The following is a 27,014-nucleotide window of genomic DNA, read 5'->3' as shown; positions in this document are numbered from 1 at the left end:
GAATCTGCCGGATTTGTCATGATGGGCGTGTTCCCCACCGCCAATACCGTCATCCGCGGAATTGGGACAGGAAATACCGATTAAACCAGAGATGCAAAATCAGTAATACCGCAAAATCGGGAATGAGATATAAGGAGAATAACATTGATTCAAGATGGGATATTAGACGCAAAGTTCTATGTACATAAATTATGAAGTCATGACCTGGTCATTGGGAGTAGTTCGCGACGCCGGCACCAGAAACCAATTTTTTTCTTCTTAAAAAAAAGACGATGGCTTTGTAAAAGCAAAAGAGAGTAGAGACCAGAATATCCGTCAGCCATACACGGAAATAAGTTCAAACCATGAGAATTAGGAGGTGAGATGAGTATAATAGGTTCGTAGAAGGAAAGGAGACTGTTGCTGTACGAGAAGGACAGGGCGAATTAAGGAATTAATCTCTCCAAAACCAGCCACTTCGCTTGTGCTTATCTGAAGGACTATTGGCTTCTGTGTTCGAAGTATTTCCGGTATCGCTGCCTTTGCTTGCGTCGGGATGTTTCTGGTACGACTGCTCTCTGTTTGAGATTTCCTCGGTCTCGACGCTTTCCTCTCGACCGTCCGCAAATCGTTTATTTATCACTGTTTTCGTTTTAACCGTGCCATCCGGTAGCATACGACGTTGCGTGGTTGTAACGGTAGATACGATGGTCGAGGACTTTGATTCGGTCTCTGGATTAGCGGGGGGAGTCTGCGAAGTACCAGAGAACTGGCGCTCATAGTGATCTAATTCGGTTTCAGTGTCGTAGAGCTCCTTCATATTACCCATACCGTCGGTACGATCTGTATCTTCCCACAGTCTTCGTAGTTCTTCTAGTTCTTTCCTCTGTCTTTCCCTCATCTTCACGATGATGCTTAGAAGGGGACTCTGTCGGGTACGGTCGTCGTCGTGACTGACATCGTGGAGAAACTCATCGTAAAGATCAAGCTCGGTGAATCCCTTATCATTGCCTCCGTTCTCTTCATCCCTTTGTTCGAGATCTGGTTGGAGAACCTTTGTCGACGAGGAGCGATCTTCGTGACTGTATTTAAAGTAATCGGGCCGTCCACCCTCTCCATGAACATGCTTCCAGCTAGAACCAAGGCTTCCCCTCTTTATCATTCCAGCCAGCCAATCCTTTCCCGATTCCTCTTTGTTCTGAACCATAGCGCTTCTGTCAAGCATTTCCTTACCATTTTCAATGCGCAGTAAGTCCTCGAAGGCATCGTGCCAGTGTGGCTCTGTAGTATGGTCGTCGGGGTGGGTGGGAAGTAGGGACGAAGCCCAAAATACCAAACCGTGGTCACTGGCCTTGCGACTGGGCTGATGCTGCTGGCGCTCTAAATGTAAGGGAGAATATGGTGAGAGTAAGATATAAGACATAGGCCAGCCGGCAGAGATAGCGGGGGACATTATATCGAAGAAAAATGGGTTTCGGAGAGGGGAGGTTTCAGAAAAGAATGGAGACGGAGCGAAAGGCAGGTGGCTATCGAAAACGGCGTCGAAAACAGAGCACGGGAATGCATGGCTAGAATATCGATGGGCTCTAACCCCCCAGGGATCGGCATGGCCTTGAATTGACCGGTCTTCGCGGTTTTCATTGTTTCCTAGGTCAGTGAAGCGGTTGGATCCGTGGGAATCGCGGTTGTTTGACTTGTTCAATTCCTCGTCCGCGACGCGCCGCCAGTTTCTCATCAGCTGGTTCAACTCCTCATCGTTGAATATTAACCAATCCCTCGAGGATGGTGGAAATATAATTGAGGGAAGTCCAGTGATTGACTGTAGAAGGGACGATATATGCTCATCAGCGTAGCGGCGAAATGCTATGAACGGATTGTCTTCAGGCTGCTTCGGCCTGGCATCATTTCTCTGAGTGGGCGCATGCTGTCCATTGGAAGGACGATTTTCATCGTTATTGGATGGTGCCATGACGGGATAATAACCACTTCAAAGAGCTCCCTACCCTCGTGGTGGTTAGGTATGTAGTTACACGGTGGCTGCAGAGAATCCAATCCTCTTTTGTTGAGTTGTATGTTCCAGCTGGCGGTGATCCGGCTTGTGGCGAAGAACCATCGAGACACTCTTCATTACATAATTAGACAACTAACCTAGTATTTTCCTCACGTGATTAGCTAATGCAAACACGGCAAACTTTGGGTTGCTTATCAATTCTGGTTACTAACCGATCCCGTGACCCCAAAACCTTTCCCACGTGACCGCTGATCGACTGCCCTCGCGTCAACCTCCACTATTTACAACAGGTGGGATTGGCCGACTAGATGAAAGGGAAAAGGCTCCGACATGCACAACAATGTGTGTTTCACAGATGGCTGAAAAGAAAATATTGGGGCGGTGATGTTCGTTGCGACACTCCATGCTGGATTCAGAGTTTGTCCCCCGCCACAAACTCCCCCAGTCTTTCCGATCTGCATGTTGACGATCCTGGTCAATTGCAACCGAGAGTCTTTGATCGATGCAGGGTATTCCATGCTTCTCAGTGGCTTAAATCTCTTGGTTTTGTGGTCAGATGCTCATTCGAGTTTCTTTACCGAGCCCTCACTCCCTGACCGAGAATTTTTGGGGAGCAGTTAACTGCCTACCTGTCATGCCAGTTGTCCATGTATAGTGAATTATATGTACTCCGTACCACGGAAACACATCCATACCAATGCAGAGAATAGGATTCCTACTCTCAAAAGTAGGCATGCGTTAATATCGAGCCGGCACTGATCCTAGCATCCTTGCTGCGGATCATCCCCCCACCTCTCGGTACGATCGACGGACTATGCAGGGTTTGGCCCTTTTGTCGCTTTGAGCGTCATTCCATGCACGATGTTCACCATTTGCGGGAGGACCGCATGCTTGGTGTTCGTCACCAATAATGGATTGATCTTATCATAATTGAGTTTATTTGGTGGCCCGTCACCACCCGGGGCATCCAACCTTCCCCGGTCATCCTGGTGCAGATGTTTGTTTAAACACCTTGTTTCCCATGATGATTTTTTTTCTTTACTCTCATCAATCTTAGTTGATTGATACTTCAGGTACCAGATGGCAACTGAACGATCATGGCTAGCCTCGAACCCACGCCCTTAAATTTGCTACAGGCGGAAGGCCCGGCGGAGCTGCTTAGCCGCATCGATGAACTCCGAAATTTGGGTTTTCGACATCGAATCTGCCTACCTCAGCTTGTTATCTGTGGCCATCGGGGCTGTGGGAAAACGTCTGTCTTCCAGGCAATCACCGGTCTATCATTTCCTGTAAGCCATACCGTCCGCACCCGATTCGCAATAGAAGGTATTTTTCGAAGATCAGCCGAAGTTTCGACTTCAGTGAGAATACGACCCGGCCCAAATGCCTCTCCCGACCACAAACACAAGCTCCAAACCTTTTCGGCGCAGCATAACTGGCTTGAAAACGTTTCCGAATTTCTTGAAAAAGCCGAACAATATATAGGTTTAAACGAAGAACGACGTTTTTCGCAGGATACCTTGCAGCTTGAGGTTTCGGGCCCTACACTTCCGGATTTAACGGTTATTGATTTACCAGGTCTCATCCAAGAGCCTGGTGATAATGAGACAGTAGAAGATGTCGCCTTAGTCAGAGAACTTACGGAGTCCTATACGAACAATCCGCGAAGCATTGTTCTGGCTATCATTTCTGCAGATATACCTCTTCGCCAGCAATCTGCCCTTCAGCTGACTGCGTCCTGTGCGTCAAGGACAATGGGCATTATCACAAAGGCTGATAAGTTGGACCCATGTTCTTCTGGGTTGACTACCTTGTATGCACGTGTAAAGCACCAAGATACACCACCGAACCTTGGGTGGCATGTTTTGAAAAACATCGATACTGAACACAAGGGATCATTTGGGTTAAGTCGGGACGAAACTGAGAGTCTCTTTTTAAGCAGCTCTACGCCGTGGAAATCTCTTTCGCCAAATGCAGTGGGAATAGATTCCCTTAGGGATCGTTTAAATAAGATATTATTGAGCCAGGTTGAACTGCAGCTTTCAATGTTATCTTCCGAGATCCAAAAGGAACTTGAAATCCAGAGAGAATCGCTGCAGAGGTTAGGTCCGGACATGTCCACGCCGGCGGAGCGTCGATTGCATATTACCAGCATCGGGGAAACGATCCAAACATTCACAAGGGACGCTGTCCTAGGCGAATACTCCGATTCCTATTTTCGACAGCGCTCGAACCGGTCAGTAAGACGGCTCCGCTCGATAATCCGAAAATGGGCTGAAGATTTTGCTGTGGATATGAGGCAAAGGGGCCATAGCCACTATATATATGATAATCCTACGATGAGCATTGCGCCAACGCTAGGATTTCCTGATGATCCGCAACCCATGTTAAAATCTGAGTATATCCGTGGAATTCACCAGCTTCTGAAATCCAATAATGTTCGAGGAATAACCGGACTGGCGAATTCTCGTATCATCGGTGAATTATTTATACGACAGTCCTTAAAATGGGACAAGATAACAAAAGCCCACATATCAGAAATTTGGAAGAAAGTGAAGCAGTTTCTAGATGAACTCCTCCATCATATCGCCGGTCCCCACACTAGCAAAGCTATTATGCGGGAGATTATTAACCGGGAAATGGAAGAACGGCTACGGAAAACCAATTCTAAGGTTGATGAACTGTTGAAACCGTACAAGAGAATGATACCGTCAACTCTTAACGAACAGCTGAGCTTTAGATTACGTCAAATTCAACGCAAAAGCTCTGAGAAGGCGGATCCTAATGATATCTCGGATGACGTGGACCTTTCGCTTTGCGATGAAATTCTCGATTGCATGCAGGTGTATTATGCCACCGCTCTTGGGGTTTTCCTCGACAATATTGCGGGGTTGGCTATTGAAAACTGTCTTTTGGATGGGATTGAAAGCATCATGTCACCAACTCGGATTTCACAAATGACAGATAACGAAATTGAACGTCTCGCAACTGATTCCAACGAGGTGAGGAATGCCAGGGCTGCAACTGCAAGAAAGGTCAAGGTTTTTGAGGTGACTGCAGCGGCTTGTACACGATGTCAAATGGCGGCTTTGGAGTCTTCCGCGCAGAATTATACTACATCATCGGATATTAGCACCCCAAACTCTCCTACTTTTGGATCCGATTTTTCATCCCAAAAGGATTCCCCTTCTTCTTCCGAGGTTGAGTTTTTTGAGAACACGCCAGTTCGTCGATCACTATCCAGGGGTATGAGACACAGGAGGTCCAGCAGTTCCCGCGATGTTTTGATGTTTCCTGTACCCATTCGGATAGAAGAAGTGCCCCCGAGCACTGCTGATAAACGCCCTTCTTCTTCCATCGGATCCAACCCCCCGTCTCCAGCACGACCCCCACCCTTTGAGCCTCGGAAGCCATCCTCCCGACGGTTGTCCGTGGGTGCATCTCGGGTTCAAGCAGTGCCTGATCGCCAACCTACCCCTGACCTTTTACACCCTGGAAATGCTAGCCCTAGTCGTATATACACACACGGGCGAGCCGTCTCAGCGGATAAGATCGTTTCAAGGTCCCATGATCTATTGAGTCCCGCTAGTTTTTCCTTCGAAGCGTCGCAACATAGGCGTGCTCTCTCTGTGGAACGGATAATGCCACCATTGCCTGAAACCATGGCCCCAAGCTCTCGGCATATGCGAGCTTGGTCGGCGGAAAAGTTCACTACTTTACCGGCCCCACCACCGAGAAGCCCTGCCCGGCGAACGCTCTCCCTTTCTATCCTTCCTGGCCCAAAAAATAATGGATTTCGCCCTCTGCAAAGACGGCTCTCCAAGCTAAAGCCAGTAAACAAAGCTAAGAGGAAATCTATACCGGAGATTTCTTTGCCCTTTAACTTCCATCACTATGGCTCTGTGGCATCTATGGATTCTGCGAAGGCAATCTGAAAGTTAGCCTTGCTCAACGGCAAGAGCAATGAATTCTTTGAGTAACATACTACTATAACAAGTTGCAAACATGGTTATGCCTGAGCCACTTTCCTTTGTTTATTTCTCGCGGATAGTAATATGGTCTAGGGAGTATAGCGTGGTGCTCCCCAGATTGTCGCAAGTCATGCTTTTGCCTCTCAGCTTTCGGTTTGCTACAATTGCACCTTTCATTAGAAGGTTTGGGCTCTGGCCTCTGGTGAACCCCTGGATCCCTTTCACACATCAATTTGCGAAGTGGAAGATTGGAAATGTCTCTTTCATTATTACGAAGCACTGTACGGAGTAACTACCACTGCATAAGGAATTTAACATATCTTTGCGAGCTATCACCTATGCCATGGATAACTAGGCAATCCTGGAAATTTAAAACGCGACAACTACCACCACGTATATGTTTACTAGAGACTGTCCATTAATGGCAACTTTAATGTTGGGGTTGGCCTTGATAGGACAATTTTTCTGTCTCATCAGATGTAATAGATCTGGCTTCGTGCGACACGGTACTCCGGATTCCTGGAATACACTATATACCAACTCTCACTTACGGTTTCGTCACAAATGGGATGACTTGAGGCGTGAAAACAAAACGCTCTCGAAAAACCTTTCTGCTAATCGGTTGTCGCAAAACAATTTTAAAGTTAGGCAGGCGGGAATTGAGATTGGGGCTGATTTTTCTTTATTCCTAGCACTCTGACCAAATCGCAGGCCTCAACCCATAAGCTGCAGCTGATCGTCAGGCGGCCAGCGGACTTGTGCGAAGGTAAGGCATCGTTTAATACTTTGAAGGAACTTCCTGGTTATCTCATCACTCATGATATGGGCTTTGTCTTGACCACCTTCGTGAAGCTTTTCCCGTGCAGAACGTTCATGGATACCAACCATGGTAACACCGATAGGCCAAGCGCTAGTATCATACATATCAGCGACGACATCCTTGATAGAGGAATCTGAAGAGACGATACTTACGCTTTTCCGATACTCAATCTCAAATACCCATCATTAGCATCGACGTACCGGCGATTCTGCGCATTTCTAACAATTTCGACAATGGGTCCTAAAATACCCTCTTCAACGTCGGCATTTTCAAACTTCTTGAACAAAGGTTTCATATTATCCCTCGACTGCACCATAGCATTGTATGCCTGACGGCCTTGAAACGTGCTTTTGACGCTATCGTCTCTCTTGGACAAAGCAATTTCCCACTCTTTTAAAACCATCGTAAAATAAGACGCAAGCTGTCTGAAAAGATATTTTTTCCCTTCTTCATCCTCTGGGACCTTGTCTGGTACTTTCATTTCCGCCTCCGGAAGGAGCTCCAAAGTCGTAGGTATCGGGCCATCGGACAGTTGCTTCTGCGGCGTAGCGGATCTCTGCACAAGGCGTCTATACCTCTTCAACCGACCCTTATCACTCTCTCCGAATAACCGAATCGGTTCGCCCAGACTCCTCAGATTCTCCACAACTTCTTCCTGGCCAACAATCTCTTCGCCTTCCAAAGGCGTCTGCTCCTTGCCACTCTCACCATTCTCCTCTGCAGGCGTGACACTCAGCCCCAGCCTTTTCCTCCTCTCCGCCTCCTTCGCCGCCTCTTCCGCTTCTCTCCTCCGTCTCGATTCCTCGGCAAGCCGCCGCCGCTTCTCCTCACGGATCCTATTTCGCTCCGCCTCTTCCTCGTCTAGTTTTCTCTTTCGCTCCGCGCGCTCTTCTCGTTCTCTTTGTAATCTCTCCTGCTCTGCATTGTACGCGGCGACGCGTGCGGTTTCAAGTTCGGAACGGCGCACATACTGCTGGTTTTGTTCCGTCTGGGAGGATTGTTTCGCTGGTGGTTTGGATTTGGCAATCTCTTTGGACATTAACGAGGCAAAATCCATGATCGTATAGCAGCACTCAGAAGACTGATAATCTAGAAAACAACTGCTCACGTTGGATATCCCAGCTGTTCCAACGAGCTTCCTCTGGAGGCGGCGCGGCCACACTCGGAGAAATAATGTTCCACTACAACGGACTTTATTTATTCCGGCCAGCTGCTGACCTTGGTTGGAATATTGCTGTGGCTCTTCGTCAGTGCTAAAAATAAAAGTACGACCGAACTCAGGCTATGTCTGAATATCATCTTCTCATTAATTCATATGTACTCCGTACGGAGTACAGCAGATCATTCTGTGTCGCATGTTGCACTAAATCTAAAAGTACATATGATAACCAAGATCCCATCTACTCCGTAGTTAGATGTCATTAGTCTAAAACCTTATCGGCCTTCCTGCAAGAGTTTCTTTCGCTTCTGTCTCTCCCTTTCAAATTTCCTGAACAGCGGATGATGGCTTACTTTCTCCTTCAGTTGTTTATTTCTGCTCTTATTATGCTCAATGTAAGCCATATCTTCGCCACCTGCGAGCCCGCTGAGCGTGGCAGCACTGCGTTTCACAGCAGCTTTTCTAGCGGCTTTAGCCCTCGGCCCGCCAGAACGTTCGCTAAATAGGTCATCGACTACTTCTTCAACGGCCGCAGACGTTTCATTCTGCAACATGACTTCCTGTAAGAGCTCACGACGTTCCGCTGCGGTAGCATACGCGAGACCCTCGAGGTTCTCAATACCTTGGAGATGCGTGATGACCTTAAAAGCATAACCCTGATCGACCAAAAATGCCTGTCGCTTAGAGGAATAGTACATTTCATCCGTATCCTTGGAGACTAACGAGTAGAAAAAGGCGTTAAAACCTTCATCATTTCTGCGTTTAGCCCGGAGGATGCGTCCTAATCTCTGAGCCTCTTGACGTCGAGAGCCGTAGTGAGATGATATTTGGATCAGGCAGGTCGCCTCTGGAAGATCCAAGGAGGTATCTCCAATCTTTGAGAGGAATATTGTATTCACCTGCTCATTGTGTTGGAAATTTTCCAGAATTCGCAAACGCTCGTTTTGTGGAGTCCCTCCATAGATATATGCCTTGTTCAACTTCAAGGCATATCGCTCCAACGCGTAGACATTATCGGAAAAGACGATAACCTTATCTCCGCGTTTCTCATGATAGTCGATCAGAAATTGACATGCCTGGAACTTCCTTGGATTCATGATATATAGCAGAGCAGCCTTTCTCGACTTTTCACGCATATATTCAGTATAGAATTCTGTTGTCATGGGGCACCAGACTTCTGCACATTGGACTTTAGCGATGTGACCTTGCTCCGCCAGTTCCATCCAGTTGGCTTCATAGAGTTTAGGTCCAATAAGGAAGTTAAGATCCTTGATCTTGTCGTCTTCTCTCAGCAACGTCGCCGTCAAACCAAGCTTTGTCTGGGTGGCGATAGCAGAGGTGACCTTTCGGAACATGGATGCGGGCACGACATGGACTTCGTCCAGGATCATTAAACCCCATTCCCTAGATTGCATCCAATCCATCATCTTCTCGGCATCATGAGATCTAGCGCGAGTTTGCGAAACCATAGAGTATGTCGAAACGATGATACCAGTACTTCTTCTGAACCTTTCCTTATTGTCAGAGGTAAATATAGCGATGTCATTAGGATCAATATTCGACCATCGTAAAAATTCATTGCGCCATTGAACGACCGACATGGAACTTGTGCACAGAACTATAGTTCCTTTCTTGATTGTGCACGCCGCAGTAATCCCAACTAGAGTCTTTCCTGCTCCGCAGGGCAAGACGATGATTCCACTCTTCGCTCGACCGTTTCCAAACATTTTACTTAAACTTTTTTCCTGATAGCTCCGGATTTGGGCGTTGGGCTTAAGATCAATATCCAAGGTCGGGTTTATCTCGTCATTGCGAAAATCGTATTCTTCCAATGCCGGACAACCCATACTCTGACATCGCGCTTTCACGGCTTCCACACTTGTGTTAGGAATTTCAAAACTATGTACCTGCGCCTGATCCTCATCATCGTCGTCCTCGTCTCTTAGCGAGACCAATAAATCATCGTCCTTGAGTGGAGGAGCTTCTCCTTCTCCATTTTCAGGTTTCTGGTCAGGATTTTGCCTAAGGCCGGCAGCATCCTTTGTCCCAGGGATAACCAGCCCGCCCATTTTTGGAGCAGCTTGCTGTATAATGCCCTCTGAGTTTTCGACCCTCTGCGCACCGATAACTTCATCTTGTAGCAACGTCTGCAGCATCGCTGGATCGGAGCTTTCGACAAAAAATCGATTATGTTTTAGAACAACTTTAATCTTCCCATAGGACTTTGTGAAATTCACGATAAACTGCTTTATGGTCTCAGGGAGCGGCGTTTTCGAAAGTCGATCGAGAAAGTTAATGATGTCTGCGGGCAGCAGCCCCACCGATACAGCAGCGTAGAGACTATTTCCGGTCAATCTATATTCATGAAGATGTGTAGGACGAGATAGGGGCTCGGCTATCGTAGTAAGAAAGTCTTGCGCTTGCGAGGCTAACGGCGAGAAGCTCTCCAAGGTGATCGTTCCCTTCAAGGGCTCAATCCATAGTGGTCTATTCGCATGGTCGGGCTTCAATGGCAAGGACGAAAAATCCTTATACCCAAAATGAGGATCTTGTTTTAATACCTGGGACTTCTTGTCGCGGCTAAAGGTCTGGAGGGAGAACTTCTCCACGACCTCTATGAGCAAGAACGGACATCGGTCAGTCTTATGAACAATGCGTAGCGATAACCAAGTCCGGCTTTACTTTTTATATTATCTCCATCCACATCGGAATCCTGCACACCGGGGTCTGTGTAATCATCATCGCTAAGAACGCTCTGTGGTGTGGAACTCGGGACCGGCGTGGCGCGCTTTGAGGCTCTTCCTACCCGGGAGCCTGTATCAGAGTTAGTCAAGCCCGCTAGGCTATAAACAGGGCTCGAAGAACAACGCACCATCGACAGCCTTTCTTTTGGGAGGCATAGTTTAACCAGGCAAGGAATCAGGCTACCGGGCAAGATGGAGAAGCCGGTTGCGCGTCAAACAACGTCATCCAGGGCTCCTCAACTTGCTTCTGATAAATACAGAGAGAAACTGCACAGTCCGGGTTCAAGCAATGAGCTGGAGAAAAGCCTATGGCCAATAGCCTGGGAGATGATGGCAAAAGCTCACCAGGAAGCCATTCGTCGATGGAAGGCGAGCGAGAGATGAGCAGATGAATGTCGCCGTTAGCCCACTCAAGTAATATCACGTGATATATTAGCTTACTCAGCATACGTCTGTGCTCCGACGAGAGCGGTTGTGCTCTGATTGGCTGAGGCCGGCCCCATCGACGTAATAGCAAAATTCGGGATTCCCTGCGCTCAGGACGGCGAACGACAAGCTCATGAAAATATTAATGCGAATCCCCGAATCCGGCGCATACTTCCTTACTCCGTCGCCTTATACGTAGCGAAGCATACCATTGCAAGTCCCAAAATGAATACTGTAAGTGCTGCTGCAAAATACCAGCGTTTCGCAGCTTTCGGAATAAGTGACTAACTTCTTCGAAGATTCGATCTACCTGGTACGCGGTGATTACACCCCAGATTGTCTAATTAGAATGACTGTTTCCTCGGTTAATTCAGCCGATGGTATCTAACCTCCTCTCCCTTAAACAGGATTGGCTGGGGCTCCCTATGTGTTGGTATGCGCTCCCAGCTCTCCCCATAATCAGGATGCTTCTATCCCGAGATAAAAGAAATCATGCCCTCTAACTAATCCATTTTCCTCCTCAAAAGCTGGTGCCGGCGCATACTACTTTGCCAAACGCTCCATAAACGCTGATCGACTCTCTCGTCACGAAGCCGCCCAACGAGCCAAACAGGAGGCCTCCAAAAGAGAGGCCGAGGCCAGAGCCCCTCCGTCAACGATATCTAAGCCGCCATTTGCCGTTCCCCCTACACCCGGTGCTTCATCATCAAATGAAATCCAGGAGGCGGCCGGTGGTGGTAAAATAGCAAAGAGCATATCCGCAAATGCATTCGGTCAGGATGATGTAGGTAGTCCCAGCGAGGAGATGGGCCATGATCCGGCGGCGACAAGGCATGAGCCGGACACCGAATCACAACGCGTCTCAGAAAAGGGGAAGTACGAAGCTGCCGAGCTGTTTCGGTCGAGAAAAGGGGATCGATTCAGCTAAAACGGGTTGCCTGCGGACAACTTCGACGGGCTATCATGCCAATGTCACTCCACCGGCCCTTGCCAAAACCCGCTAGCGCTCCTTAGACCCTGGAATCTTACTCCGCCAGAGAAATAGTTTATTAATAACTGTTCGCATACTGTACATAGAAAAGTCTCGTGCCTTGCACGATTCGAAAAATATCTCCGCTCACGCTTTGCCATTGGTAAAGGAATAAGGCATTAGCCTCCGATTCCAGAACGCACCATAGCTGGAAGAAAAGTATCACCAAATATTTGGGTGGAAGTCTGAATAGAGTTAGGTCAGCTCCTTATTACCGTGTGCTCGTGTCAGTGCCAACGCTGCAAAAATGTATGGAAAGTTGCAGATTGCTCATCAATTCCGAAAATTAGCTGCTGCTAATTTAATATGACAGGAACTAAGTGCCATTGGAGTCCAGAAGGAATTAAAAAAGGAATAGAAAGCATTAAAAAGTCGCCCTGCAACTCCATTCCCAGATACCATGCCTTGAGGCCCGCCAATGACACTGGATTCAAAACCGGGTAAGTAAACGACTTGGATATAGCCCGCCTGGTACGGGAAAATATGCAACCCTAGTCAATTAAAGACGACAGACGTGTGGGACCAACATTTGTTCGGTAAGATTAGTCTGTCGTTACTATGTACGGAAGCAGAGCGGCGGGTAACTACTATCAAAAAGTTAACCCAGTACAGTTTAAAGCCAGGGTAATAAATAAATTTCAGGGAACATACTTGCTCTCATGAGTGTTCCCGCTCCTCTTTTGCCGCAAGCTTTCCAGCGCGGGGTGAATGAAAGGTATCACGACCAGAGCAACGAGCGCAGAATTCGCAACAAACCGCTGGGTTCGACTCTCTGGCTTGGGCCCTTGGGCGGAGAATTGGCGAATGGAAGAGCGGGTTACAGCTCGCGCAAAGGACATTGTTGTTGTCTGCGTGGTCGTATTCTTTATAACTACTCCGCGCTTGGGCTCTCTGCTGAGGCAACAAGAAGGCAGGGGAGGGGTCACACTGCACCATCAACCATCCGTCAGCAACCCATCAGACGCTAGAGAGGTTAGATTCGGTGTCATGAACCCGAAGAGAGCACATATATCAACAAGGGAGAACATTGCTCTGCAGTCATCTGGCTCATGCTCGTATCTTTGTAGGGTTGACGTTGTTCGAAAGCTGAGAGGCCAAGGCTTGGGCGAAAGTGTGAAACTCACCTGTTGTTAACTAACTAACTAACGAGTTTAACTTGCTTACTGCCTATGCTTGTAGCGTCCTCCTAGCTGCGAGCGAGAGGGAGTAGTGGAATTAGAAGGGTTGAAGAATTCACCAAATGAAAAAGTATATGACCTCACATCTCGTTGGCTGTAAGTAATTATCGGAGATAAATAAACAAAAAAATGATTGACTGCATCTGGTAGCTAGCAGCCCATCTCCTGACCATGTTTCTCCCGGAAACGTGAGCAGGATGGCGTGGAATCCATCCGGAAGATCACACCATTCTTTAGCATGCTTCCGGCCAGTCAAAGGTGGGGGGAAAGTAACTCAGCAAAGGCACAGAAGTTAGTTCGGCAGCGGAATTCATCACCTGATGATCGCATCACATTTCTCGCCTGCTGTGTATGTACATCATGCATACTTCAACTGTCTTGCAGGTTGTTTTACGCTTTCTCTATTCATAGTTGCAGTGGATCAAGTAATTTAGTGGCCATGCATAGGAGCATAATTTAAGCTCTGTGGTCAAGAAAATATGGAAGAATTGCCATATTTCGAATTTCTTAGATCATTTAATATCAGGAGCATGATACAGTTCTAGCGCCCTATAAACGCAGAGCAAGGGAAGTGATTACCAATAGATTACCGCCGTTCAGTTCTGATAGGTCAGAGTTTCCGGTTAATGGTACAACTTCGCTCCCGCTTTCGTCCGTCCCCGCAAGTCAGATCAACGAGCTGGGTTCCAAACATTGCAGTACATCCTGCAGAGGTAATATATCCGCCTATTGTCCGAAGCATACAGATACAAGGCCATCTCCGGGTTTGATCTAGTAAAGCAATACACGATGTCGGAATGTATATATTCTCACCGTGCCATTGACGACGTTAGTTGAGAATAAGGTGCTATCATCGCTGACTTCAATTTCGTCAGTCGATGTGTGTAGCTCTAAGTCGAACTTTTGGTGTAAGTCATTGACAAAATCCATGACTACTTCGTCAATTGGCACCATCTCATCAAACGACGTGTTCTTAAAGCATTTCTGCGCGTTCTCAAATTTGCTAATTCTTAGACATCTTATCGTTCGGCAACACAGTCCATCCAAATACGGGAGCCTTTCTATAAATGATGAAAAGAGAGGTTTCGTATCGGCGGGAATAGGACTAGACATTTTGAAGTCACTCAAGGGATCTCCCACACTGCGATAGCCAACTGATATCAAGAGAAAGCCGGATTCATTTAGCCGTAACAGATGAACGTGTTCGGGGTGGTCGGTGGTCAAGACAATTAAATATCATTGCATCTCAAACCTCGAGCCAGTTAAGTCAAGGAGGGCAATGTATCTCCTTGAAGACGAGAAGAGGAATGCTTCATGCCCGATCCTACTGACAACCTTGCCTAGGGATCACCGCAATCTACATTGCACGAACCTTGAATAGCCAACTTCGATGAGCCGCTCAAGGCAACCCGGAGATGCATGGGCGAATTCTCAGGGCACAGAAAATGTCCGATCGTATAGACAATGCTTGGTTCCTCTTGAACATGGCATCCAAAATATCCCACAACCTTCGGTAGGTCTGTTGCCCAAGAACCTAGCCGGCTCAAGTCAGATAATCGATATAGTGAAGACGCCTTAAATTGAGTTAACTAAGGCAGCAACATTTAATGACAAAGCCTGATGCGGCTTTGGCTGCTTCTCTGAGCACTTGCAACAGATCAAGCTTCGCTAGGGCATGCATTCAAACACGCCCGAAGAAGGTTACATTCTGCCCGGGAACAATGACATTCAGGATATGCCTTCGTCACCGTGTATGTTTTCGAGCTCATTTAGTGCATACGGCCGAATATCTGCATCATTTGCCTCGAGGCTAAGCCGAGTGACGTTGATAGATTTGCTTGCCTTGTCAAACGATCCTTTTATCAATGTGATCTTCTGGCTTGTTATGAGAATGAGAATTGGGAAGGCGTCTAGTATAATTAAGAGCAAATCGGTATCACTTATTGAATTTGATACTTCAAAAGCGTCGATAATCCAATCAATAAGTTCTGCGAATGAGATCTTAAGAGACCTGACACAAAAGCTTTTTTGCCAGATTTCCCAAGGCCTGGGTGTGATGGTAATTTAAAACGCCCTGCGCCATATCCTATAAAAGATACCCAAATTCAAAAGCCCTGTGGGATGACTGAAAAGCAAGCGGTCTAAGAAGACCGCTGAGTGACGTTTTATTGACATTGATGTAATTTAAGACGCAGCAGCTGTAATTGCACTGGTCTATCTGGAGTCGTAAAAGCTGTGCCACTAGAACGGATTTACCCGCTCTAGGGCGAGCAGGTATCCAGAGAATCCCTGGATTCCTACTGACTCGGCCAAGGCCGCACTTCTTGACTTGTCACAGCGGGTTCTCCAGTTCCTGGAGCCCATTTTGTCTTTAAAGTAAGATGATCATGCTCCGGTGCATCTAATGTTCCAAGCGTGGCTCTATAACCGGCATATCTGCTCCTATTTTCACATTGTGCACTCTCGAATCTGCAATATCAGCGCCTGTATAATGAATCAGCGAGGGTGACGGACTACTAACCACCTACCCGCAAATTGATGGGAGAATACTAGGTGCTGCAACAATCCATTAAGTTTCTTGTAGGTAGATTCTCGAGGGCTCGAGAACTTGCAGACTGTATGATGATTTGCATCGAGAGGAACTCGAACTTCTCCAGGGCACCCAATTTTTGCCGATTCTTTGCCCACTATTGTCTAAGAATAGATTTAGTTAATTCTCAAATGTGCAGGGGTGATCATGGACCATACCACCGATATAAACCGAGTGATAGGGGTCGGCTCTAGTTCATAAAAGGAGAATATCTCTAAATTATGAATGAAAGATCGAAAACTTTCGTTTATGTCGGGGATGATCCGCGAGTTCGCCTCTAGCTCTGTAATGTAGCGCTTCGATGAACGACTAAATATTGAAATGGAGGAAATCCAATTCAAAATCCTTGCAGGCTTGGCCCCGTGATGGGGCGTTGATAGAAAAAGAACGGCGTGAATATTTTTCACAATGGAGCAAAAGCCATCATCGCGGATTCCTTGAACATATGCCTGGATTTCCTATCAGTGAGGATAAGGGATATAGAAGGACGAGTTCTTTACCCGCTTGAACACAAGTCCACCGAGCGAGTGGTTGACAAATATAATTGGCTTCTATTTCCGTCAGCATGCTTCTTTCAGGATTACGGATTACACGCCTTGGGCTTTCCACCTTTCCTAATCCAAGTTCCCTAGACTGATCATCCTTCCCATATTTCATTTCTAATAGTAGGGACCTTGCGAAATCCAAAATGTCGGCTGCAGAGCCATCCCGCCCCCGCTGGAAAGGAGCATTATACCCAAACGTCAAAATCCTGGCCTTGCAAGTCTCTGGCTCTAGCGGCAGCCATTGCTGAGGCCATCTAAGTTTTGGGTCACCATCCTTTGACCACGTCTGAAGGCTTGAGCCCCCGAGCCCGTGGACAAATATGATATCGGCGGTGTGTTGCGCCTGAGGCTCGTAGAGTACGGTGATTCCCAAGGGATCTGCCGAACGGTCTTTCACAGGCTTTGTCGAACGTGTCGGGGCCGGGCCGATAAACGTACTATCATGTTGACACGGATTAGGAATGTCTTGCAAGCCGACACTCTCTTTGCTGAATATGAACCTCTTTTCCCAAGTTCTCTTCAAATCGCGAGAATGATCGCGAAACCTGCGCAACTGTGGACCGTCAGCACAGCGTTACTCTCGAAAAACTGATCCAGCTTAAGAACTGGGGCGCACCATCACGCCCACCGATCGTCGCTACATAATCTCGGGCCCAGTCACGGGGACGTCCCCACGATAGAAGCCTGGCTCCCTTTCCTGGGATCCGGTCGATTCTCCGTTGTCCACTCCGTCATATTAATTAAATAGGTTGTTAGCTGCTGGTTCTTTTGAATAACTCGCTAGTTCCTCCGTGAACGGGGATTTCATTGGACAGATTGGCATTTGTTGGTCTCGTTGCTTGGCTCAACCTCCCACTTGACAACAAATTCTCCTTTTAAATATTTAATTCGTCCTGATATTGAGCCCAGATATTCAGCTTTTGCCTGCTGTTTATTATATGCCACCACTCCTTTTTTCAAAATGTGGTAGGAGGGTAGTTATATGCTTGCGCTTCATAGCCCAGCAAAACTAAGACAACCGGGCACCGAGTCAGGACATTATAACTGGTGGTTTTCCCTCAAAGTGACGAGCATGCTTTATTAACATTGTATGAGTACAACAGTGCTTTCCGCCTGGCTCCAAGATGGTTTCAGCGGTCGGTTGTGGGGTTTCATCATCGTCTCGAACTATGGGAGTCACTATTAAAGACAACACGGGGAAAACAAAGCAATATTTTCTAAAGGTCAAGCTTGACCATACTGAGTGATATCGCACCGTTTCTCATATGATTCCAATATCATATTCATAGGGAGAGGTCAGGAACCAATCTAATCTAACATTTTTCTTCCTCTCTGATTATCTGAATCACACCAACAAAGCTTGCTGAAGAATTGGTCAACCTTCATACAAAAAGCAAATCTCAGCCACAATATTTTGGGTTTTATGCTCCCACATTTGACGGCAAGGTGCGGCAAAATTCTGCCCGGGATTCAAGTTAGGCATCCTTGGATTGGACGTTCAGCTCAAGGACCCATGGACAATGCTTGAGCATCTAGTGCAGCACATTTCTAAATGCGTAATCACTAGATTAATTGACAGGCAGACTCAGGATGGGGAATCGATTAAGTCTACTTTGATCCACGGCGACTTCTGGGAAGGTAACACCGGAACGGATGCGGAGACAGGTAATACTTACATTTTCGACGCATGCTCGTTCTATGCTCATTATAAGATGGGGCTGGGTATGCGGAGAAAGGCCCTTCATGAAATAAACACGAAGGCTCTAAGCAAGGGTACCCCAAGCGGATGGAGCCAAGCAAGCCGGCTGAGGAGGACGCCCGGGTGCGCTTATATAGTGTGAAAACGAACTTATGTTTTCAGCACATAACCCCTCTATACCAGACATCAGTGAGCGTAATAATAATCTCTATTCCTGGGTGGGTGCCTTCACTTACTCTTGTAGGGCGCATGATGATTTGTTGTAACTTTCGGTTAAATACGCTCTAAGGATATCAACAATAAATGAGCAAAAATTTTCCAGTGTATAGGCGACGGCCCCTTAATCCCTTGGGTTCCCTGATTTTGGATCGGCAGTCAAGCCTACGCTTCCTTCCCACGATTGACACCTGAGGGGATACGCTGAAGGCATCGTCGAGGTCATTGTATGCAGGTTAAGGGGCGGCTTGTGTGTCCAAAGAGGCGGCGTTTAATCTATGCCGAAGGGTTATTTGTTCTAACTTGGGGTGGCCATGTTTGAGGACCGAAAGCGTGGAATCGTAGGAAGCTCTTCAGCTTAGCGTGGGGTTCACGAGAGATTCTTCAATTGTGAAGGATTCATACGGAAATCCCCGAAATGAAGTGGGAATGGGCCGAATTGCTGCCTCGTTCCGGTTACAGGGACTCTTCCTTAGAGATTCCACATTTGGCTGGGTTATTACCGGGGTCCCTTCAATTTTCGGAACTTTGTAAAAAGGCTTCCGTGCGTTGGGCCGAGGCGGCAGGCCAGGATTGAACGGGATTTTGCGAGTGGCGATAAAAGGCCGTAATGATGGGTCTGGAAGAGATGCTTTAGCTGGATGAGTTTTGTACGGCGCTCTTCGCGGAGCGGCTAACTGAGTCGGAGGTCGCTGATTGTTAGTTTCGCTCCGGAGGGAAATCGTGCGCACTGGGGCGTTCAACAGAGACTCCTCGATTGTTTGCGATTCATAGGGTGACAGCCGTATAGGAGGTCCTATAATACGTCGTCTTTGATTGTAGGGGCTCTTCGAGACATTTGAGGGCTGCTGGGCTCGCGAAAGAGATGCTTCGGTCGTAGGAGGCTCGAGCGGTGGCCGCTGTCGTACAGCAGAGGCGGTGGTTTTTTCATAGGAGCGACCCGGAAAAGGATCCCCGCGGAGGAAGGATTCTTCAACTGTTATAGATTCGTATGGTGACCTCTGCATAGTAACAGCTGGCTTCGAATAAAGTCGAGCTCTTGAGGTCAACTATCGGAGTTTCCCCATAGGGGAATCCGCGAATGACATGGTAGAAGGTAATATTGGAGGGGTGCTTTCATCCAAAGGATGGAATAAGTAGGGACAACATTTCCGGGAGCAAAGCTGCATGATACGGGGCAAGTTATAACTCCTCTGTGGAGGATCGCGAGTCTCAGACTGTTCTCATGCGCCTTGGATGGCTGTTCCGTGCAAACTCGACAATTCAGAGACGCTCGGCATCCTGGCTCCGCAATGAAAGAGTTAATTTTAGTTTAAAATCAATGCTTATTGTCACTGTTAGAACGTTACAATTTCCCTCTTGAGGTTACTGGTGGTTCATGTAGCCCATGGGGTCTTTTCGGGTAAGCATGGGAAATCTGTGGCTGAGACATTGCTCCTGTTTCTCACGAGGCATGGCCCAGCCGACATTTGGCCCTAAATAGCTAAATGCCACCTTTTCTCAAGGAAAACAGCATCGACAAAGAAGTTCAGCCCTAAGCCTGCCAAGTGAAATTTTCGTCCTAAACCACAACAGCATGGAATGCGATCGAAGAGTGATTCTACTTCACCGGTGGTCGATTCTTTCGCATTGGGGTTCAGGAACTGCCCCATTGATGCGTCAAGTTCAATGTCGACGGGCTAACCCGCATAGCCGCCGAAGCGTGTGGTAGCTCTTAGTGCGTGGGGGATGTATAATATGTCTTTGCTCTGCAGCGTGGTCAACGGCCCAAGTGGCTAGTAAGGTTCCAAACTCGAGTGCTGGGACAACACGGCGCAACAGCATCTGGAGTTGCTACACTGGATGGTGTGAGCCTATCCAGATTTTACTGTGTGTACCAAGATTATGGTGAATTATAGATTGGAGGTGTTCCTCATGTGCCTATACCAAAAGTGCTGACTGGGGCTTCAAGAAGGCAAAATCTGGATGGTCAGAACAGATCATAATGGAGATACCTCTTGATGTCCTGCTGGACGAATTATAGGGCCAACTATGTGTCGGTGTAAGGTGAAAGGTAGTCCAAATCCTTGCAAAAATACCAGATACTGTGGATTTTGATAGAGGCCTATGTAAGTGGTCCCTTATTTGAGCCCAGCTTGTAAGGAGAACAGTTGAGCTAATAGTGTTGTGATAGTATTGGCGCGGGCTGGTATTGCACAACACTCAGGGCAACATGCGGGTTTTGTAAGCTGCTGTTCATGGCCCACTGGAGAGAAGAAGGAATTAGAGATGGCAGGCCAGCGTAATCTATTGAGGCTCGAAACTAGAGCCTACAAAGGCAGATGATTGAGTGACCCGAGCAGCCTTGCAACTTTCTGTTTCAGGACCAGTGATGCCGGTAGCTCTGATCCGATGTTCCTGGGTGAATTGAATACAAAAGAGTAGTTAATGAAAACGTCTTCTCTCGTAACCGATAACATCATGGATATCTGATGGAGGACTTATATGCTTGTCATTCACTAAGCTACCTAAAGGGGAATCTCGGCTAATCTATGTGGGTCACGTGAGCGAGGTGCTGGTTGGATTACCTAACACCCCCCCATGCAACGAGCTCCAGCAGCGAGCGAGAGCCACAAAGATCCAAAGCTTCCAAATCTCTCAAATCCGCGATAAAAATTAATTACAGAATCCAGATTTATTCCTTCTTTAGGCTTAGCTCCGTTTCGCCGCGATACCGTATTTTCGCTGGCTTCACTGATAAACCTCCATATTTTCCTGTATCAACTCGTCACCCCTATCGCGCTCACGAATTGAGCGTAGGGATCCATTGCAAGAGCCTTCGTGAGCCCGTCAGCTTTATTCGCGTCGGTTCCAACGTGCTCGATTGAGATTTCGTCCTTTTGAACCCAGTCTCTTAGCATATGGTGCCGAATCTCAATATGGCGTGCTCTTCGCGTTATAGCTTCAGCTTTGGCTAAGTCAACCGCTCCCTTGTTGTCAACACTTAATTTTGAGCTCCTTAGCTTTGCTGAGCCTTCGCTAATCACCCCGGCGTCTATCAACAGGTCGTTGATCCAAACTAGTTCACAAGCAGCTTCGCTAGCTGCCAAATACTCCGCTTCGGTCGTTGATTTCGAGACGGACGTCTGGCGCTGTGATCTCCACGATATTGGAGCTCCGTTCATGGTAATAATGTAGCCGCTGGTGGATTTGTACGCAGGGTCGGCTCCAGCCCAGTCAGAATCCGAACTGGCCGCCGGTTTCAAGCCTTCAGGATCCATATCCCTTTTGAAGACTATTCCTTTCGATTTTGTGCCCTTGAGGTAGCGTAGGATCTGCTTGAACGCCGCCCAGCTTTCCCTATTGGGCCTGCTGTTGAATCTCGCCAGATAATTGACTGCGAATGCAATATCCGGCCTCGTACACGTAACTAGGAACTGTAGAGAGCCCAGGCCTTTCCTGTAATTCGTAGGCGTAGCCTGCTCGTCAACTCCATCTTTGAGGGTCTGATCTGGCGCGAATTCGATGCTTATTCCTTTCTTCATTGGTGTTTTGGAAGGTTTACAGTCTTCCATTCCATATTCAGTCAGTAGATCCTCGATATACTGTTCCTGGTTCACAAAAAGGTCTCCATTCGGCTGCTTTTGAACCCGCATGCCTAGGTAACGGCCTTGTTCCGTAACCTCCTTGATCTCGAAGCGTTCCTGAAGCTTCTCAATGAGCCATTCTATTTCGGCTTCGTTGGGTCCCATTATACGGCAGTCGTCGACGTGTAGGGTTAGGTAGATTTGCTTCCTCTTGTGGTAGAGTAACCCCGCATCGTATGGAGAGATCTGGAATCCTAGAGATTTCAGATAGTCAGTAGCTGCTTGATACCAAAGCCTAGCAGCTTGCTTCAACCCGTAGAGTCCCTGGCGTAAGAGCCCTACTAGGTTACCCCGCCCGTGCTTGAATCCAGTGGGTAGTTGAACGTATACACGTTCGTCCTCTGGAAGAGTTCCATTTAGGAAGGCTGTCACGAAGTCAAAGACTCTGACCTTCCAGTTCTTGGCTGTTGAGATAGCAAAGAAGGCTCTCGTTGTAGGTCCACTAACAACTGCTGCGTAGGTCTTCTTGTAGTGAACGCCTTCTTGCTGTTCGAATCCACGTACGACCCAACGGGCTTTGAATCGTACTGTGCCACCCGTGTTGTTGAGCTTCCTATCGAATACCCATTTGCCAGAGAGGATCTGCATTTGGGGTTCCTTCTCGACTAGGATCCAGGTGCCTTTCTCTTGTAATTTGGAGACTTCAACATCTAGAGCCTCCTTCCAATAAAGCCACTCTTCAGAGCGTTTGGCTTCGGCGATAGATTTTGGTATATCTGTACGCGTACTGAGCACTGGAAGCTCAGCTCCATTTGCCTCTTCTTCCTCCGTAGCATCCGAGAGGATTTCTTGCTCTTCGCCCAGGTATGTGGGCTCTAAAGCCTCTAATTCGCCGTCCGCGAGCTTCTTCATGATTTCTGGCTTCTCCTTCGCAAGGTAAGCTAGTAGCTTGTGTTGCCAGCCATTCAATGGATCTATGTAATCGTACTCCTCCGGGAGTTCAACGTATTCGGCTTCGGTTAGCGAATTCGTAGGGATTTGATCCAATTTCTCGTCGAATATAACATCTCGCGAGATCATTATACTGTTCGTTTCTGGGTCCCAAAGCCTGTAGGTGTGCATGCCACGATATCCTACAAATTTGACCTTCTTGGACCTAGGTTGGAGCTTCGAGGATTCGTTCAAAATCTTCACGTAGGCGTCACATCCCCACCTATGGACCCATCTGCAATGGGGTTGGTGACCCGTCCAGGCTTCAAAGGGTGTCAACGGCTTCGTGTTCTTGCATCCGTATAGAGGCACTGAGGTAGGCGATAGATTCACCATCATGGAGACTGTGGCGAGAGCTTCGCCCCATAACTCATTGGGTAGTCCTGAGTCTATAAGTACGCTTCTTGTTCGCTCGCAAAGAAGTCGTATTCCTCGTTCACTCGTTCCATCTTGTTGAGGTGTATATGGGCACGTAATCTCCTGTTGTATACCCTTGCTCCTGTAGAATTCAGCCAGTTGTTGGCTCGTCAATTCGGGAGCTCCATCGGACAGTATAGTGCCGATCTTTCGTTCGGTGGATGCTTCGATCATGTTGATCCAGTTCTTTAGGGTTTCTGGAGCTTCTACCCGCTCCTTCAGGAGGTAGATCCACCTGTATCGTGTGGCATCGTCCGTTATAAGTAGGAAATACTTCGCTCCGCCGTAGCTTGGAGGATCGAAGTCTGTGGATAGGGTACGGCCGCCACCTGCAATATCAATAAAAATTTTAGCTCCAGGCTTTGTAGAGCGTGTTCTAGGTTCGAATGGGTTGCGAGCTTGCTTAGCTTTAGCACAGGTTTCACAGAACCCTAGCTTCTTTACTCCCTTTATTCGCATTGCCATTCTCGGATCTCTAGCTAGAATAGCTATATCGTGGGCGTTGAGATGCCCCCAGCGTTTGTGCCAATTGGCCATCGTATCCTCCTTGATTTCTGGCGTCTTTGCCAGGTGATTCGGCGCCAAAAGCGCGTCATCTTTATTCTCTAGAGTTGCTGTTACATAGCAGGGCTCTAGGAGTTTCGTAGGTACTGGAAACGCGTATGCCAGTAAATTGCGTATCCTAGGCGTTCGTAGGACTAGGATGTCATCCTCGTTAAGCACAGCTTCGAAGCTCTGTGTTTTATCTGCCGATTCTAGTAGGAAGATGTGTTCTCTGTCGACATAAAGCTGTTCCACTGTAAAGCCGTCTCGTATAAGCTTCCCAAAGCTTATGAGGTTAACCTGGAGGTCAGGCACGATTCTAACCCCCCCAATGCTCAATTCACCATTGTCAGTTTGGATGCTGGCCGTGCCAAATCCTCTGGTGACTGATTTCGAACCGTTCGCCATAAGCAGTTGTGTTGCATGGCTCTTTGGGTCCATTTGAACTAGATCCGTACGTGAGGTCGCGTGGGATCCGGCTCCAGAGTCAAGGATCCATTTGTCTGTGGATTCGCGCGCTTCTTTCATAGAGAAGGCTGCTTCGTGAACCGAATGGATCTTGTCCGTTGCAACCGTAGTTGTTTCCTTGCCTTTGCCTTTAGAGTCTTCTTTAGGCTCGTTAGGCTTCGAATTCTTGTTAGATTTGCAAAATTTAGCCAAATGGCCAGGTTTGCCACAAATATAGCAGTTCCAGTTCTGCAGTGAGCTCTTCTCTGGATTGGATTCGGAGTTCGTATTCTTATAAGACTTTTGGGGATCCGAGCTTGTTGCATTTGTATTTGGCTTTGTAGATCCGCCTTTCTTCAGGTCTTTCTTGGGGATTCGGTGGAGGATATCCTTCAGTAGGCCTTCCAAATCCTTCTCCGGTAGGTTCGTTCCGCTCTGGCATGCCATATCAAATCGGTTCTGTATGAACTCTCTCCATCGGGACGTAATGTTCATCTTCAAGATATCATGTAGGGTGTGGTCCAGTTGTTTGAACCCTAATCTCTCAAATTCCCCACGGATTGCTAGGAATCTCTCTATATAATTCCTTTCTGAGCCAGCGGATTGTGGTGTCATTCTTACTAACTCCGTAAGTAGGCTTTCCCGCTGTATCTCAGGTCTCTCTTGGAAGGCTGTCCTTACAGCTTCCCAGAGTTTGTAAGCACTAAGGCTATCTGATTCCTCGAAGTGCTCTCTGGCTTGTGCAGATATTGTACTGTCGATTAGGCCGTGTAGCCAATTATTCTGAACATTCCAGTATTGTGAAATCTTCAAGCGCTCTGGCCGTGGTGAAGTCTCTTGCCTTTCCAGGATAATCTTCTCAACACCTACTTGGCGGGCTACCTTTAGGATGGCTTTGCTCCATGCTAGGTAGTTGCTGGCTCCAGCCAGGGTCATAGGCTTCTTCACCGTCTTCGTGATCTTCGTGAATTGGGTGATTGCTCTGCCGATTCGCGTATTTGTGTCTATAAGGTTGCCGACATATTCTTCTAGTTCCTCATCAGAGTCTATTTCTCGGTCCTCTTCTTCTTCTTGTTGAGCTTCGTGCTCTAGGTTCTCCTGCATCGTTGCAGGTGCGTTTGCGGTGCTTGCTTGGCCTGATAGGAGGTTCACTTGCTGTGCTAGCTGTTGTACTGTCTCCTGTTGCCTTTGCATCGACTCCTGTTGCTTTTGCATCATCTCCTGTTGATTCAGCATCATTCTGCGCAACATTTGGAGTTCACTCTCCTCCCTAGGCTCCTGCTCGTCGTTTGGCGGGCTGCCTCTGAGCCTACTCGACCGCCTAAGCTCGGTTTGGGGTGTAGGGAGGTTTGTTGGAGCCTCCCGGTCAGGAGTTCGGTGCTCCGGTTCGTCCGTACGGTTCACCATGGCTTTGGCGTTGCCAGGTGCTCGATTTGCTTGCTAGGTGCGTTTAGCAGGCGTTTCGCTCACTCTCTGGTCGCGTGCCAGAAAGCTACAGGGTTCAACTCGCTTCCCAGCTCGGTGCTAGAAAGCTACAGGGGTTGCACGTATAGGAGGCGTCTATCTCAACGTACGCTCTCTCTTGTGCTCGTAAAACCTCGTTATCCACAAGGATAACCGTTCAGGATGTTGATCGTAAGCTTCAATATCCAATTGAGCTGTAAATCAACCTTATACGCTTGCTCTTCAGCGCAAAGGGCTATAACCTGATGGAGGACTTATATGCTTGTCATTCACTAAGCTACCTAAAGGGGAATCTCGGCTAATCTATGTGGGTCACGTGAGCGAGGTGCTGGTTGGATTACCTAACAATATCCTTGACTTGGCCTGTCACGGATTTATGATTTTCCGAAATACAAACAACACAAACAGCTCCAAGCACGTGGACGCAACCGAAGATTGGGACGCGGGCTCTTGGCATCTCAGGTGGATGCTATCCATAGCCGCGATTCATGATTCTGCAAAAAGATGGTGATAATGCCAAATATCAAGCCAATATGACGTCTCATCAGGTTGCGATCGCCAAGGCTTCCTTCTCTGCCGGCCTTCTTCGACCCGACCCTACATCTGTTCCGCGAGATGAGATAACCGAATTCCACAATGCGCTCGACACAGCGTTGTCGCGCTGCTCACCCGCGAACATCCAGGTTTGGGACAATTGAATCCTTCAGGTTTTACGGGATAGCTAAAGTATTCCTTTTCTTTTAAAAATAACCGCTAGGCCTGCAAAGCGTGGATCTTGAAAAACATTACTGAATCTGCAAATCGGGTTGGAGTATTAGGAAAGTATCTCACTGCTCTTGCGACATTCTTCCCGTCCACTCGAGATTTGCAGACCCAACCCTCCAGCAACGAAGCTCAAAAGGCATCTCCGAAACGGAAAAGACTGCACATCCTGTACCTTCTCAATGACCTTCTCCATCATACAAAATATCACTCTGGGCACACATCTCCGTTTGCGACGCTCACAGGCTCGCTGCAGCCATACTTAGTCGACCTCTTTGCTCTCGCCGCGGCGTTTGACCGTCAACGAAATCCAAACCATTTTCGGCGTTTGGCGGAACTACTGGATATCTGGGAATACGATGGATATTATAGCAAGGACTATATTAACAAGCTGCGAGAGACCGTGGCAAACCCGGAATTTCAAGATGCGCAGGGCCTAGAATCAACTGCACAGGGT

At 47.7% G+C, this 27,014-nt stretch overlaps 6 protein-coding genes across 6 annotated transcripts; 2 read left to right on the top strand and 4 right to left on the bottom strand.

Annotated features, from left to right (window-relative positions):
• Nucleotides 1–156: 156 nt before the first annotated feature.
• On the bottom strand, nt 157–2,033 carry D8B26_006240 (uncharacterized protein). The gene has a single exon (XM_003069764.2). It carries the CDS (start codon nt 1,946–1,948, stop codon nt 434–436), a length of 1,515 nt encoding a protein of 504 aa, XP_003069810.2. The 5' UTR covers nt 1,949–2,033; the 3' UTR covers nt 157–433.
• Nucleotides 2,034–3,087: 1,054 nt separating this feature from the next.
• On the top strand, nt 3,088–5,925 carry D8B26_006239 (uncharacterized protein; the record flags this gene model as incomplete). The annotated part of the gene is made up of 1 exon (XM_003069765.2): nt 3,088–5,925. One exon carries the CDS (start codon nt 3,088–3,090, stop codon nt 5,923–5,925), a length of 2,838 nt encoding a protein of 945 aa, XP_003069811.2.
• Nucleotides 5,926–6,675: 750 nt separating this feature from the next.
• Nucleotides 6,676–7,888, bottom strand: PRP18 (mRNA splicing protein prp18; the record flags this gene model as incomplete). Its single annotated transcript, XM_003069766.2, has 2 exons — nt 6,934–7,888; nt 6,676–6,871 (listed from the first exon to the last, which is right to left on the bottom strand). The coding sequence occupies exons 1-2, from the start codon at nt 7,836–7,838 to the stop codon at nt 6,676–6,678; spliced, it is 1,101 nt and encodes a 366-aa protein (XP_003069812.2). The 5' UTR covers nt 7,839–7,888.
• Nucleotides 7,889–8,066: 178 nt separating this feature from the next.
• On the bottom strand, nt 8,067–11,097 carry SSL2 (DNA repair helicase RAD25). The gene is made up of 3 exons (XM_003069767.2): nt 10,813–11,097; nt 10,623–10,754; nt 8,067–10,554 (listed from the first exon to the last, which is right to left on the bottom strand). Exons 1-3 carry the CDS (start codon nt 10,838–10,840, stop codon nt 8,216–8,218), a joined length of 2,499 nt encoding a protein of 832 aa, XP_003069813.1. The 5' UTR covers nt 10,841–11,097; the 3' UTR covers nt 8,067–8,215.
• Nucleotides 11,098–11,335: 238 nt separating this feature from the next.
• On the top strand, nt 11,336–12,146 carry D8B26_006236 (uncharacterized protein; the record flags this gene model as incomplete). The annotated part of the gene is made up of 4 exons (XM_003069768.2): nt 11,336–11,344; nt 11,410–11,423; nt 11,518–11,543; nt 11,638–12,146. The coding sequence occupies 4 exons, from the start codon at nt 11,336–11,338 to the stop codon at nt 12,036–12,038; spliced, it is 450 nt and encodes a 149-aa protein (XP_003069814.2). The 3' UTR covers nt 12,039–12,146.
• A 6,575-nt stretch (nt 12,147–18,721) lies between these two features.
• On the bottom strand, nt 18,722–19,375 carry D8B26_006235 (uncharacterized protein; the record flags this gene model as incomplete). The annotated part of the gene is made up of 1 exon (XM_066125119.1): nt 18,722–19,375. The coding sequence occupies one exon, from the start codon at nt 19,373–19,375 to the stop codon at nt 18,722–18,724; it is 654 nt and encodes a 217-aa protein (XP_065981200.1).
• Between the last annotated feature and the right edge of the window lie 7,639 nt (nt 19,376–27,014).

Source organism: Coccidioides posadasii, chromosome 3, assembly GCF_018416015.2.
Source record: "Coccidioides posadasii str. Silveira chromosome 3, complete sequence".
NCBI lineage: Eukaryota > Fungi > Ascomycota > Eurotiomycetes > Onygenales > Onygenaceae > Coccidioides > Coccidioides posadasii.
The sequence above is the reverse complement of the archived record's forward strand: the minus strand, read 5'-3'. Positions and strand labels throughout refer to the sequence as shown.